Source organism: Neopsephotus bourkii, unplaced genomic scaffold, assembly GCF_033783945.1.
Source record: "Neopsephotus bourkii isolate Nb327-2 ecotype Australia unplaced genomic scaffold, CSIRO-AGI_Nbou_v1 NB_690, whole genome shotgun sequence".
Lineage (NCBI taxonomy): Eukaryota > Metazoa > Chordata > Aves > Psittaciformes > Psittacidae > Neopsephotus > Neopsephotus bourkii.
This window is the reverse complement of record NW_026901189.1, coordinates 2,474,562-2,487,960: the sequence shown is the minus strand read 5'-3', so window position 1 is coordinate 2,487,960 and position 13,399 is coordinate 2,474,562. Positions and strand designations below refer to the sequence as shown.

Here is a 13,399-nt window from a genome sequence, read left to right as displayed (position 1 = left end):
GTTTTTGTGTGTCTATTTCTATTAATGTTGGCCTCAAATAATGGATGGGTTTTGGAAGACAGATTTGATTTGATAGAAGACAGATGTGGTTTGGTTTCTTAACACAGAAATCAAATGAATCATTGGAGAAAACACTTGGGATTTTTTTGGCTTTAATATGCTGACACAGTAGTAATGCAGTTGTTTTGGAATTTTTAACAGAAGTGTGCAAAAAATTGCTTAGTATTTTTGGTGTTTGAATATATTTAGAGTTTTGGAAATAGGTATTAGTTTGCTGTAACCCTACAAGTGTATTTTCTGTATGTTTGAAATGGATTGTTGAATCATTGACTTGGTCACTGTTTTTTCATTTTGAAAATGTTCCTATTATGTTGGTTTTGCATGGCTGAGATTATTGTTATTGTTTTAATTTATATCTTTTTTCTTTCCACTTCTAATTAAGTTGAATAAAACAGCTTTGCGGATTGCACAACAATCCAGCTGTCCAAGGGAAGGGTATTTTCAGGTATTTTTGACAAAACAACCAAGTATTCTTTGCCAGAGAACTAATTTCTCTCATAGGGAGTTGCTTTTCAATGCTTTATCTCTTTTGCATGCAGCTAAACAGAATGTATATAAAATATGAAAACACTTAAATATGTAAAGTAAGCAGAAGAACATGATTCTGATGAGCTTTCCATGGTGTTTCTACATCCTTATGGAGACCTAAAACTTGGTAGTTTTTGTAAAATGAATTATTGCAAATTTTGCTTGTATACTTATGAAGACTGGTTAACCCTGATGTAAAGTGACGTAAATCTGGCCTTGAAATGTGGTTTACAAGAGGATTTTAGTATGTGTGCCTTTGTCTGTTTACATGGTGTTTCAAGGTAGCAGGCATCAAAACCAGTACAAAATAAGAGCTAGGTAGGAGGACATCCTCTCACACTTCAGCTGCTGTTGGAATTCCTATACTTAATGGAGAGTAAGCTATTTTCAAAATAATAGTGAGTACAGGATGTGTCAGAACTTAATACCCAGAGAACAAATGGTAGAGATTTTAAAATGCTTTTAAAAACATGTTTAGCGAAAATAGTGAAGATTTATTTTTCCTTAAAAAAACCCAGAACAACAACCAAAAAAACCAAATCAAACCAAAAAACCCACAAACCAAAAAAAACCCAAACCAATAAAACAAAACAAAAACCCCAACAAATGAACTAACAAACAAAAGAAAACTGAATAGATAATAACATGCTTTTTTCCCCTTCCAACTCACCTCATGCTCCCAGAAAATAAATTCCTATTTCTGAGAGAGATGGAAATGAAACATAAAAATGTGCTTTGCACATTTAAATATTTTCACGTTTAAATGCTATCCTACCTTTTGTTGTTGTTACATATAAGCCTGGTTAGCTTAATTTTTGTTAGCATAGCAAAATGCAATCAAATAATTAGAGGTATTGAATGTTGAATATTAAAAAATAAATAATCTTAGTGACATTATATTGTCAGTTCTTCAGCAGAGCTCTAATTTGAATTTGCAGACAACTGTGTAGCTCTATAGTAACACTGCATAGGTAGTGCTGGTGTTAAACTAGCACTTCTAGATATTTTTCATAGGCATTTTGAGAAGTTAATGTTCGAAACTTGCTTGTGTGGTGCTTCTGGTGTGCTTTATTTAAGAAATCGGAGGCCCTTTCTGGAAATTTGGCCTGAAGTTCATTTTGTGTTAAAGCATGTGTGCCCAGGAGTGCAGCCTAGAACATGTGTGCCGTACATTCTGCGTTAGCATCCTGCATCTAGATCTCACTAATACTCCTGGGTGCCTCACCCCTCTACGAGGTTGCTGATGATTTTTGTTGTCTTCTGTCCTTTTCTTTCAAAATATTTTTAAAATTGAAATGAAATGTTTCCATTCTTCTGATTGTGAGAATTGGTCAGACCATGATATGTATTTAGGTAACAGACTGAGCTCAATCACTAGGCAACGGCAAATGTCTCCTCACCAAGCTTTCACTTCTTTCTTTTTCGCAATTTCTGTACCTGCATTCTCTGTACTATAAGGAACTTGTGAGTAAGAGTTTCTCATAGCACTCTTGCATATTTATTTCCAGAGTTATCTAATGCATTCTTGATGGAGACGATATCTGTGGCTATTTAATATCTTTTTGTCTTTTTACAATCAGTTTCCAGAGGAGACAGAAATGGACCTTTTGTCTGTAACTATTGATGGTCCCTCCCATTACTCATCTACTAGTGAAGGCTCATGCTCAGTATTTGGTTCACCCAAAACTCCAGTTGTCTTCTCATCCGGCATTCCCTTCCAGCCTGAAGAAGGACGCCGGGATGACAGCTTATCATCAAGCAGTGAGGACTCTGAGAAGGAGGATGACCATGAGAGAGAGAGGACGTATTTTTATAGGAAACCACCGTAAGTGACGGTCCTAAGGAAGGGCACAGAAATTAAGAAAATTCACTTGAAATATTGACTTGAAAGCTACAAAATCTGCTAGTGAGAAAGGACTGAATTTTGCCTTAAGTGTCTATGTGGGAAGTTGTGTTCCACAGAGGTGACTATGAGGAGCAATTCTGATCTGAAAAGGATGCAACAGTGAGAAATTTCAGGGCTTGGAACAGAATAAAAGAATTTGGAAAGTGAGGTTTTTGAGGCATGGGGGAGGTTTTAGAGGGACCAAATGACAGCACAACTTTCAGTGATTATAGCTCCCTAAAGTACATGTACTGTTACAAATATGGAAATTATTATATATCTTTTTTTTCTTTTTTGTGACTCAGAATTTAAAAAAGGCTTAGTTCTTTGTAGTACCCTCTACTAAGAAAGGATACTTAGAAATGTGTGAATGGAAGATGGATCACAGTGTTGCTGTGCATCAGATTAAGGCCCTTTTCAGCAAAGTTCTTAAAAGGGTGGACGTAGTCTAAGAATGCCTCCTACCATCTCTTCAGGTAAATCTCATGCTAATGTCTAATCCATTGCAGGAGTACCTCTCGCAAGAAAGCAACAGGATTCGCTGCTGTCCACCAACTGTTCACTGAGCGATGGCCAACAACACCTACCAACAGAAGTATGACTGGTACAACCACAGAGAGAAATATTGACTTTGAACTTGATATCAGGGTTGAAATTGATTGTGGAAAATGTGTACTGCACCCTACAATGCTTCAGCAAGAACACGATGACATAAGTTTACGAAGGTAATGTAGCTGATATTACAAATTTGTTTTAGACATGTCTATTTTTTTCCAATACTAGAAAATATACTAATACTACTCTTATTAATAGTAATGAATATTAAGCTTGTTTTAATAACATACAGTCTATTTATTTTAGGAGCTATGATCGGAGTTCCAGAAGTTTGGATCAGGAGTCTCCTACAAAAAAGAAGAAATTTCAAACTAATTATGCATCTACTACTCACTTACTTGCTGGCAAGAAAGTGCCATCATCTCTACAGACAAAATCTAGTGATGTTGAAACAACGGTGTTTTATATTCCTGGGGTGGATGTAAAGGTAAAAGGAGTATACACCTTAGCAGGGAAGCACCTGCTCATTCTCTATGCTCAAATATGACTTCAAAGTAAATACACTTACAGTATGTATAGGTTCATGTATACAGAGAACACTGGCAAAATCTTTTTCAGTTATGTAGATGCTGCTGATATAGGAATAATGTAATACTACACTGAAAACTGATACATGCTTTGATGCTTTTACTCTCGTTTTCTTAAGGGCAAAACCCTCCAAAATCTTTATATATACCATCAAAAATAGAACCGTGTCAAATGATGCTCTGTAATAAATAGTGTATGTGATGCTAGATAATGAAATCAGTTCCATTAATATTTGGGTGTCTAAAATTAGACATTGGTTTGGTTATTTTCTCCTCTGACAGGTAATTTGTATTGTATGCCCGTTTTAAAGGAAGATCTGTTCACTGTTGATAATTCAGGGGAAGGACAGCTTAACAGTTGGCCCACTAACACGTGAATCTCTTACTGTGTCTTCTGTGTTGCTTTTTATAGCAGTTGGAGTCTTGGTATAAAAACTGTTATTTTAGGACACTGTTCTCTCAAACACTCTCAGACTGTACAATCCTTTTTTTTTTTTTTTTTTTCTTATGGTTGTTTCTGTATCCTAGTAAGAAAAGGTCTCAACAGAAATGTTCTTGTATTTTGTGATTTGAAATCCTATGGAGTAAGAACAGGGGAAAATAAGTTAGTGCTGCATGGACACTTCAAGGAATTCAGCTGAGGCAGTGCCATAAATCAAATGCTTGCCTCTTGAAACAACAGTCTGGATTATCTAGCCTTTCAATGTGGAAGGGCTATGTGTGTCCACTTTGCAGTATTTCAGTCTATATCAGGAATAAGTTATGCCTCGGGTCTTGCCATTGCCTTTAGTCAAATTTAGGAATAACTAAACATTCTCTACAGTTTTTGTTATTTGCATTGAGAGTGTATTATGCACATACAGAATGTGTGAACTCTGTGATTTTATTTTCTTTTTTACTGCAACTCTCTGGATGCCAGTGTTTAGTAGAGGAGTAGTTTCACTGTGCTGTAAGACAGAAAGCAAGCTATGCAGACAGGAACAAATAGTTGGCAGCACAGGATGTCTATGATGTAACAGAGTGAAGAAACAAGCTTTAGTCATTGTTCCTAAATAGTAAATTTCTCTGTTTCATACAATCATAGAATAGTTAGGGTTGGAAAGGACCTTAAGATCATCAAGTTCCAACCCCCCTGCCATGGGCAGGGACCCCTCACTCTAAACCATATCACCCAAGGCCTCGTCCAACCTGGCCTTGAACACTGCCAGGGATGGAGCATTCACAGCCTCCCTGGGCAACCTCTTCCAGTACCTCACCACCCTAACAGAAAAGAATTTCCTCCTTACATCCAATCTAAACTTCCCCTGAAGTTCCCCTGAAGCTTCTCTGTGTTTCCTTGATATTTTGTTTATATTTTATAAATTTATTTTATTTTTTTGTGTCAGATCCTTTACGTGCACCAGCTTTATCTGTGGAACATGAACTAGAATATAATGTATCTTACAGTGGCATTTTTGTAAACAATGGAAAAGCATATATTTTTTTTTTTTTAAGGGAAGGAGTGACAGCAAACTGCTGTGCAGAAATTGAGCTACTTGTATGAAGTAAATTGATCTTCCTTTGCTTTCCAGTTGCACTACAACTCCAAGACTTTAAAGACTGAATCGCCAAATACTTCTCGAGGATCCTCTTTGCCAAGAACCCTTTCCAAAGAGTCCAAGCTGTATGGTATGAAAGATACTGCCACATCTCCTCCTTTATCTAGCACTATTCACAGCAAGACTAACACCTTACTTCCTCCCCAACCCCCACCCATCCCATCAGGTACTTACAGATAATAACCTTCTAAAACTACCATGGATATATGTATCTTCCTTCGTGTAATCTACTGGCTTTAGATCTGTCTACGCATTACTTGAAGCACTGTATTTATCAAGCCTTAACTTTGGCTGCAGAAACCTGATTCCAGAAGCATGAATGCAGTTCATAAAGCTGCGTTTTTAGAAATCACTTGCCAAACCAGTCACAGTAATGTTTCTGTCATAGTCACCATGTCCCAACGATGGACTGTCACAGCCTCCTCCGTGTTTTCATGAAACAAAATAATGCTTATGCTGGAAAGCAAAGTTTAAGTATCTGTATGAAAAGTGAGCACTGAATGTTTTCCCTTGGATTATGAAGGATAAATTCAGATTAATTTTTCCTCCCACACGTTCAAAGAATACTTTCAGCTTTTAAATGCCTTCTACTGCACAAGTAATGCATAAATTATTGCTTTCTGGAACTCGGTTATTTCTTGAGATACTGAGGCAGCTGTTTAGGTGTATTTGTATTAATCAAAATACCAGACTAATGTCCTCAGCTGTTGCAGGCCCTTAAATAACCATGCTTTGCAGTAACATGAGTTCCAGTACTGAAAGTTTTGGTTTATCTCAAATGATTCCTGTTTTCAAGCAGGAGTCCGTTGTTGCATCATGTCAGATCTAGAGGTATGTAGATTGCACCTCCGAGACATCCACTCCTCTCTCCTTTGACATTTGAGTATCACTTTAAAAACAAAACAAAAAAATTGTCAGAATTTGATGAGCCAGCAAAATTTATACCTGAAAAACATTGTAGGGGTTGTTTTGGGTTTTTTGTTGTTGGTTTTTTGGGTTTTGTTGTTTGTTTTTTGTTGTTTTGTTTTTGTTTTTAATAAAAACAGTGGAGATGCTGGAAGAGAAGAGTGAAATGGGGACACTTTTCTAAACTATCCGTGCTGTTGAACAATAAGCTCTTACTTCCTTAAATATTCATTCTCTTTATGATTACTGAATGTTGCATAGTCTTGGTTTATACTTCTTCAATTTTGTTCTGTAATTTCCTATCCTCTTTCTAATCTTTGCCTTTGAATTTTTACCATGTCGTGTCTAGTTACTGAGTCTTGTTTTCATGTCTGTAAGATCCCCATGTGGTGGGGGGGGATCTTACAGAAATTGCACTTGTATGAGGATATAAAATGTCTTCCAAAACTAGTGATTGCAATTACCATATTTTTTTATGCACTGTATTTCTATAAATATTTAATAGTTCTGAATTGTTTTGAAACACGTTTATTGATATTTTTATTACTTTTTAAATATTACTTTTCCTCTGGAATGAAAACCATCTTCTCTTGTTTCCTTTGGTCTCCCGCAAGCGCAAGATAAGACAATCTAGTCAGAGGCACCAGACAGTATAGTTTGCATCGCATAGCCTGAAAACTGAGTGCTTGGGGGCTTTTTTAGCAAATAAAAGGATTTTTAAGCTCCGTTTTAGTAATTTAGTTAATGTTTATATTTTTCTTGGTGAATTTAAAAACAATATCTTCATTTATTTCTATTCATTTTAAAGCTGTGTTTCATAGAGACAGGAATTGAGCTGGTACTAATACCTTGTGTGCATATTTATATTTTGGTGAGTGTGGATCCAAGTACTACCCTCTTCCACAGATTTAGAAGACAACAATCTTTTTATTAGTTTATATTCTGGCTAGCTCCAGGCTTTTAAAAATCCAGTTATTCTTTGCATAAATATAATAGGACTTGTCATTTACAGTTTTAATTTTCAGGTGTATTTTCTCTTTTTAAACTTACATTCTTCCCAGGCTCATGTATCTGTTCTTCCTAATTCCACTTTCAGTTCCAGTCACTGTAGTTACTTTGCATTGTGTATTTGGAGAAGAATGCTTGTTTGATTTTGGTGCTATTTTTTTAAAAAGCAAACTGGTAATAATGACATAACACTCCTTGGTCAGGAACATAGGCAATGGAATTACAATCAAGCATGACAGACTAATGGTTTTGCACGATTTTTTAAATGAGAACTTAGGGCTTATTTTTTTTTCTAACTGATCTATGTCTTTTCAGATGATAATACAGGGAATTAGAGGAAACAGCTGTTAGTTATGAAGTATCTTCTAATGTTTCCCATTTACAGTTGAGTGGTATTACATCAGACAAATTTATCTTTTAAATGTTGCAGCCAAAGGGAAAGGAAGTGGTGGAGTGAAAACTGCTAAACTATATGCATGGGTTGCACTCCAGTCATTGCCAGAGGAAATGGTGATTAGCCCATGCTTACTGGACTTTCTAGAGAAAGCTCTTGAAACCATTCCAATCACACCCATTGAAAGGAATTACGCGGGTAAGTTGTGTATTTGTACTCTAGTACTCTTTTTTCTTCTCTTCTGATGATGATAGGCTGTTCTTCCATTTAAATTCCACTAATAAGTTCTTGTACCTGTTAAAAGCTGTTAGTTCCCAGGATGAAGATATGGGACAGTTTGATATGCAAGATCCATTAGAGGAATCCACAACATCATTAGTATCATCCTCGACATCAGCATATTCATCCTTTCCTGTAGATGTGGTGGTTTATGTACGAGTTCAGGTGAGTGAGGTTTCAACTCAGCATTCAGTATAGTAAGTAATAGTCAGAGTCTTTGAGACTATCCATGCTTCTAAGTTTGCTTTTAAAAAAAGTAAAGCATATTTCAAGTGTCCTTTCTGAGATACTAATGTCTAATGTGATGATAAAGTAGGACTTACTTCAGCAGGAGTTCCAACATATTTTGGTCTCAAGAAGACCAAAGAAATGAGCAACTTTGAGAAGCCACAAAAGTTGTGAGCATTTTTAATCATTACTTCTTCCCTGTCTCTTCTGGACTTGTGAAAGTATCTTCTATAACTAGTATTTTTATCTACTATTTATAGGTACAATTACAAAACAAAAATAACAATTAAAGATTTTCTCAGTTTATATGGAAAATGTAGAAATGTGCAGTTATCCTCTACAAGGCAATATTCATACTGCTTAATATTTGATGTGTCTGGGCTTTTTATATGTGTTAAGAGAGAAAAGTGCTACCACAGAGTAATTCAGAGCACTGGAGCTTGATCTGAATGTTGGCTCAAACAACATTTTTGCCTGGTATAAATTTGGTTGTGTTCCCATATTGAACAACATATTCTAACACATGGTGGCAGGGTTTTTTTAAATGCCTATGAAAATTAATCACAACGATCTGTAGTTTCTCTCAGCTTTTACCTGCAAACTCATCTGGCCAAGAATGTACTGAGAGGAGCTGAGGCTTTCAGCATCAGCTCAAATGATTCTGCATAGTTCTTGCATGAGAACAGCTACGAACTGACTTGGGGGGGAGGAAGAAAGGGGGATACATACATGTCTTCTGCTGCATACAGGCTTCTTGTGTCTAAGTTTTCAAGAAACTGGTCCAGATAATAGCCGTGGTGTTGGAGGGATTGCCTGCAATTAATATATCTATATCAACTTGCATACAGTTATCTTAGTAATTCTACAACCAGTCTGAAAAGGCTGTAATTTGTTTAGATTTAAACCCGTAGCACTTTATATGCCAAATTTGGGATGGTTTTAGCCTTTCCTATTTGTTTACTGAATGCTTTATTTTCTTTCTGTCTTCCAGCCCTCTCAAATCAAGTTCAGTTGCTTGCCAGTATCAAGAGTTGAATGCATGCTGAAATTGCCTTCCCTGGATCTTGTTTTCTCTTCAAACCGAGGAGAACTGGAAACATTAGGCACAACATACCCATCAGAAAATGTGTCAGTTGGTGTCAGTACTTCACAGAGTGGCCCAAAGAATTCAGTTAATAAATCTGGAGCACCAGGTAATATGTGTATGTGAATGTGTATACTATATACAGCTTGTAGCATGAATAAAGATAATGTTCTGTTGTCTAAAATTAGAGCAGATGATAAGCTTTTTACACATCTTAAGGCTAGGCTTTTATGTATTAGTGAGTTCAGTAGGATTTCTTCATGTATCAGTTTCCTGTAAAAGCTGGTACAGATGTTTGTCTTGGAGTTTGTCTTACACTGGTTAGGCAGTTATCTCTTATAACTCTTATAAGCAGTTATCTCTTACAAAAGGTTAGCATCAGTCCATAGACTATTTAAGCTACATTGCTGCTATATAAGGGCATAATTTGATATGCATTTGGTCTGTTTAGTATTGCTGTTAACAGTCAGTATTAGTTCATGTTTGAAAATGCTTTTGTACTAAAACTAGCTTTTGCCAAAATTTGACTTCAGGTTCCTCACCTGGCCTAGGCAGCCCTCTTGGCAGAACACGGCACAGCAGCAGTCAGTCAGACTTGACTACTTCCAGTAGCAGCTCTTCAGGCCTGAGCTTTACTGCCTGCATGTCCGACTTTTCCCTCTACGTGTTCCATCCATACGGAGCTGGAAAACAAAAATCTGCTGTTACTGTTCTAAGCCCTGGATCAGGAGCCTTAGGTAGAGACAAGTTATTGTTTGCTTAGATGAACACTGTTCAAGTTTGTCATGGTTTTCTGAAGATTTGAAAAGGTCACAGAAGATTAAGCTTTTGTCTTTCTGTTTCTAGGTAATGTGGATGAGGAGCCAACTTCAGTCACTGGCCGGAAAGATTCTTTGAGCATTAACCTTGAGTTTGTGAAAGTCAGCCTGTCACGAATAAGACGTTCAGGAGGTTCCTCCTTTTTTGAGAGTCAGTCTGCAAGCAAAGCTACCAGCAAGATAGATACTACATTGATAAACATATCTGGTAAATGTTTGTTTCATTTTAATCCCATCTATTCACCTAATAGAGAACTGCTGTTCTAGTGATAAGCTTTACTCTCAGCAGCTTTTGTAGATGTTACATGAGAACTGTTTAATAGGAGCATGTAGTAAAATGTTTGCTCTTTGAGTGAAGTAGGGATTGATACATTAAAGTTGAATGCTACTTGGAGTACCTCTTGACAGATGCACCTCTTTAGCCTCTTGATTTATTTAATGTAACAAACAGTTGAATCTCCTAGATCACAAACTTCTTAGTATTCTTCATTATCTCTTTTTTTTTTTTCTTTAAGTCTGGTATTGTCTGGGTGTTATTATCTTAATTCTGGCTGCACTGCTGTATGTCTAATTTGGTAATGTAGTTGTATGTTAAGTTACTAGCTGTCAAATTTCACCACTTTGCCACCTAGTACCTGTGAAGCTAAAGTCAGAATTGGACTCCTGAATACTCAAGGAGCCTTGAAATAAAAGGGGGTTTAAAGATGTTTTATTTATTTATTTTCCCCTGTTACACAGGAGAATTTGACTTAATGGGCAAACAGCAGAATGGTTGTGATTAATCTGCCATAAAACCCTCAGATGAGGAATCTGAGGTACATACGACACAAGTAGGACCCAACATCAACTGTATTCATAGGCTCCATCTTGCCTTTATGAAGTGTGTTTGTATCTATCTAATACTGGATTTGAACAAATGGCAACATCTCAGAAAAACTGTTTTTTCATTTCTCATGGTTTAAGTGCCAAACCAGGACATCATTACAGCAACGGCTATACTGTTATGTGTAAAGAAGTATTTGATGACTATATTTAACACCTATGAATTACAATTGCTCACCAAAACCTATTAGTACTTAAAGTTTACAGCTGTGTGTCTATGCTTTCTTCTTCAGCTGTCTGTGACATAGGATCTGCTTCTTTTAAATATGATATGCGCCGACTCAGTGAGATTCTAGCCTTTCCAAGGGCTTGGTACAGGAGAAGCATTGCTAGACGGCTTTTCCTGGGTGATCAAACAATAAACCTGCCAGGTAAGATACTGCTTCTTATGAAAGCCCTCTTTGTACAATGGATTATAGAAGGAATTTTATAAATATGTATTACTTGTGTATTATTACATATATGACTACATATAATGTATTATAATTTGCTCCACATGCAATCACTCTAATAAGCTTAATAAAAAACTCCTAGAAAGAAGAAATGGAAGAAAATTTCTGAAATAGGTCACTGAATTAATTGAAGAGCTTATATTAGTTAATACAATTGAAAACCTTCAGTTACGATAAATGGTATGTCTTTTGACACTGAGTATTTCTTAGTATATGGGGGAATATTGTTAAACAAAAATTAAATCATTTTTCTGCCTTTCATGTGCTGGCTTTTCTTTCTAGTAGCATCGGGTCCTGGAACACCAGATTCAATTGAAGGGGTAAGCCAGCATCTTTCTCCTGAATCATCAAGGAAAGCGTACTGTAGAACGTGGGAGCAGCCCTGCCAGTCTGCTTCGTTTACACACATGGCACAGTCACCTAATGTTTTTAATGAACACAATGCAAACAGCAGTATGTCACCTGGGACAGCATCTCACAGCTTGAAGTCTCCAGCTGTAACAAGATCCAGGAGCGTGTCTGACTCTTCAGTGCCTCAGAGAGGTTAGTTGACAATGATTTCTTTAGGGTTTTAAAGTATTTTCATCAGTTGTATGAGAAAACTATGTCATTATTGCTTTGTAGAAAGCAGCCATAGTATTTCCACAGTGACTGGGAGTGGAGAGTCAATGGCTTAGACAAAGAAAAATAGCTGAAATGGATGAATCAAAGTATAGTTTTTTAGTATGCTTCCTGTAAAATTGCAGTTTCTTTTACTAGGGTGGGAATTGTTTAGCTGGAATAAGGTGGAGAACTCATCTAAATTTGATTGCATTGTCATTTTCTTGGCTCTCTATCCTCATCCAAGCAATTATAACCCCCTTAGAAGAGGGTCAATATCACAGTTCACAGATAAGGTCAGTTACTTGGTTTCATCTGAGACTTTGTGCTCATACTAAGAGGTCTAAATAAGTGTAGTCTCCATGTAAGAAATAAACTTTTACTTTCTTTTACTACAAATGTTACTGTATTGTATCTCAGAGCAGTGTAGCACTGGCTGTGTGGAAGACTTAAAGCATTAGATATAGCTAGGAGATTTAGAGGCATGAGACTTATTTTAGTCTGGGAAAAAAGGACAGGTATTTTGTCTATTTAGAATGCAAGCAAGTTGTTAAATACGAACAGTTTTTAGGGGAAAACACAATTGGAAAAGGACTTATGGCTGTTCGAGTGGCATTACTGATATGAAATGTGATTTTGCATAGGCTTGTGACAGTATTGACAGGATTTTTGTCAAAAGAGCAAGGAAAACCCTAATATTTTGGAAATTCTGACTTGGCACTTGTGTACATAACTGCTACCTGAATAGTCAAATACTAATAATTCACTTTCTGAATACACTGGTATTCTTAAGCAGCAAAGTAATTTAGAATATACTCTTGCATGACTAATTGGAAATGAAAAATCATTTCTCTTAAAGATACTAGTTAAAATAAATGTGTAGAATGAGCCATTCCTATGACAACTAAATCAATGCATACTACAAATCCTCTAATTCTAACTTATCCTCAGTAGTAATTTTGTGTAGCTCCTTAAATATGGTGTTAGTCTATCCTTTTGTAATATGTACAATTGATATATTCTGCCAGTTTTTCCTAGTGTGTGGAATTATTTATATTTTTATCTTTTTTGTTCAGATACTCTCTCAAAAACATCAACTCCATTTAATAAGTCAAACAAAGCTGGAAGCCAACAAGGAACGCCATGGGAAACACTGGTTGTATTTGCTATGAACCTAAAACAATTAAATGTTCAAATGAATATGAGCAATGTAATGGGCAATACCACGTAAGTATAAAACAAGATCAAATATGTTTTAACAGTGTCGTGGTTTAAACCCAGCCAGACAGCTTGTTCACCCACTCCCCCCCTTCTTGCCCTCCCCCTACTCCTGGGGGAACGGAGAGGAGAATCGAAAAGAAATGCAACTCCCACAGGTTGAGATAAGAACAGCTTAGTAACTAAGGTATAACACAAATCACTACTGCTACCACCAATAATAGTAATGATAAAGGAAATAACAAGGGAAGAGATTACAACACCTCACCACCAGGCAACCGATAACTCACCCCCCCCAGCCCGATCAAGCACCGACC

The 13,399-nt window shown here is 36.5% G+C and overlaps 2 protein-coding genes across 6 annotated transcripts in view; one reads left to right on the top strand and one right to left on the bottom strand.

The window, feature by feature from the left end:
* The window catches only part of TRPC3 (transient receptor potential cation channel subfamily C member 3), a 288,551-nt gene that overhangs the window by 170,048 nt on the left and 105,104 nt on the right, over positions 1 to 13,399 (bottom strand). The gene's annotated exons all lie outside the window — the stretch shown is intronic.
* BLTP1 (bridge-like lipid transfer protein family member 1) overlaps positions 1 to 13,399 on the top strand; it is a 114,697-nt gene that overhangs the window by 92,376 nt on the left and 8,922 nt on the right. For 3 of the 5 annotated variants that reach the window (XM_061353647.1, XM_061353645.1, XM_061353649.1), the window contains 13 exons: positions 443 to 505; positions 2,169 to 2,413; positions 2,983 to 3,198; positions 3,335 to 3,515; positions 5,187 to 5,379; positions 7,558 to 7,719; positions 7,826 to 7,965; positions 9,020 to 9,221; positions 9,646 to 9,849; positions 9,959 to 10,138; positions 11,046 to 11,183; positions 11,547 to 11,807; positions 12,941 to 13,091. In XM_061353647.1, the coding sequence (XP_061209631.1) occupies positions 443 to 505; positions 2,169 to 2,413; positions 2,983 to 3,198; positions 3,335 to 3,515; positions 5,187 to 5,379; positions 7,558 to 7,719; positions 7,826 to 7,965; positions 9,020 to 9,221; positions 9,646 to 9,849; positions 9,959 to 10,138; positions 11,046 to 11,183; positions 11,547 to 11,807; positions 12,941 to 13,091 (2,336 nt within the window). The remainder of the gene's footprint in view (positions 1 to 442; positions 506 to 2,168; positions 2,414 to 2,982; positions 3,199 to 3,334; positions 3,516 to 5,186; positions 5,380 to 7,557; positions 7,720 to 7,825; positions 7,966 to 9,019; positions 9,222 to 9,645; positions 9,850 to 9,958; positions 10,139 to 11,045; positions 11,184 to 11,546; positions 11,808 to 12,940; positions 13,092 to 13,399) is intronic. The other 2 variants (XM_061353648.1, XM_061353650.1) reach the window with 2 other exon arrangements.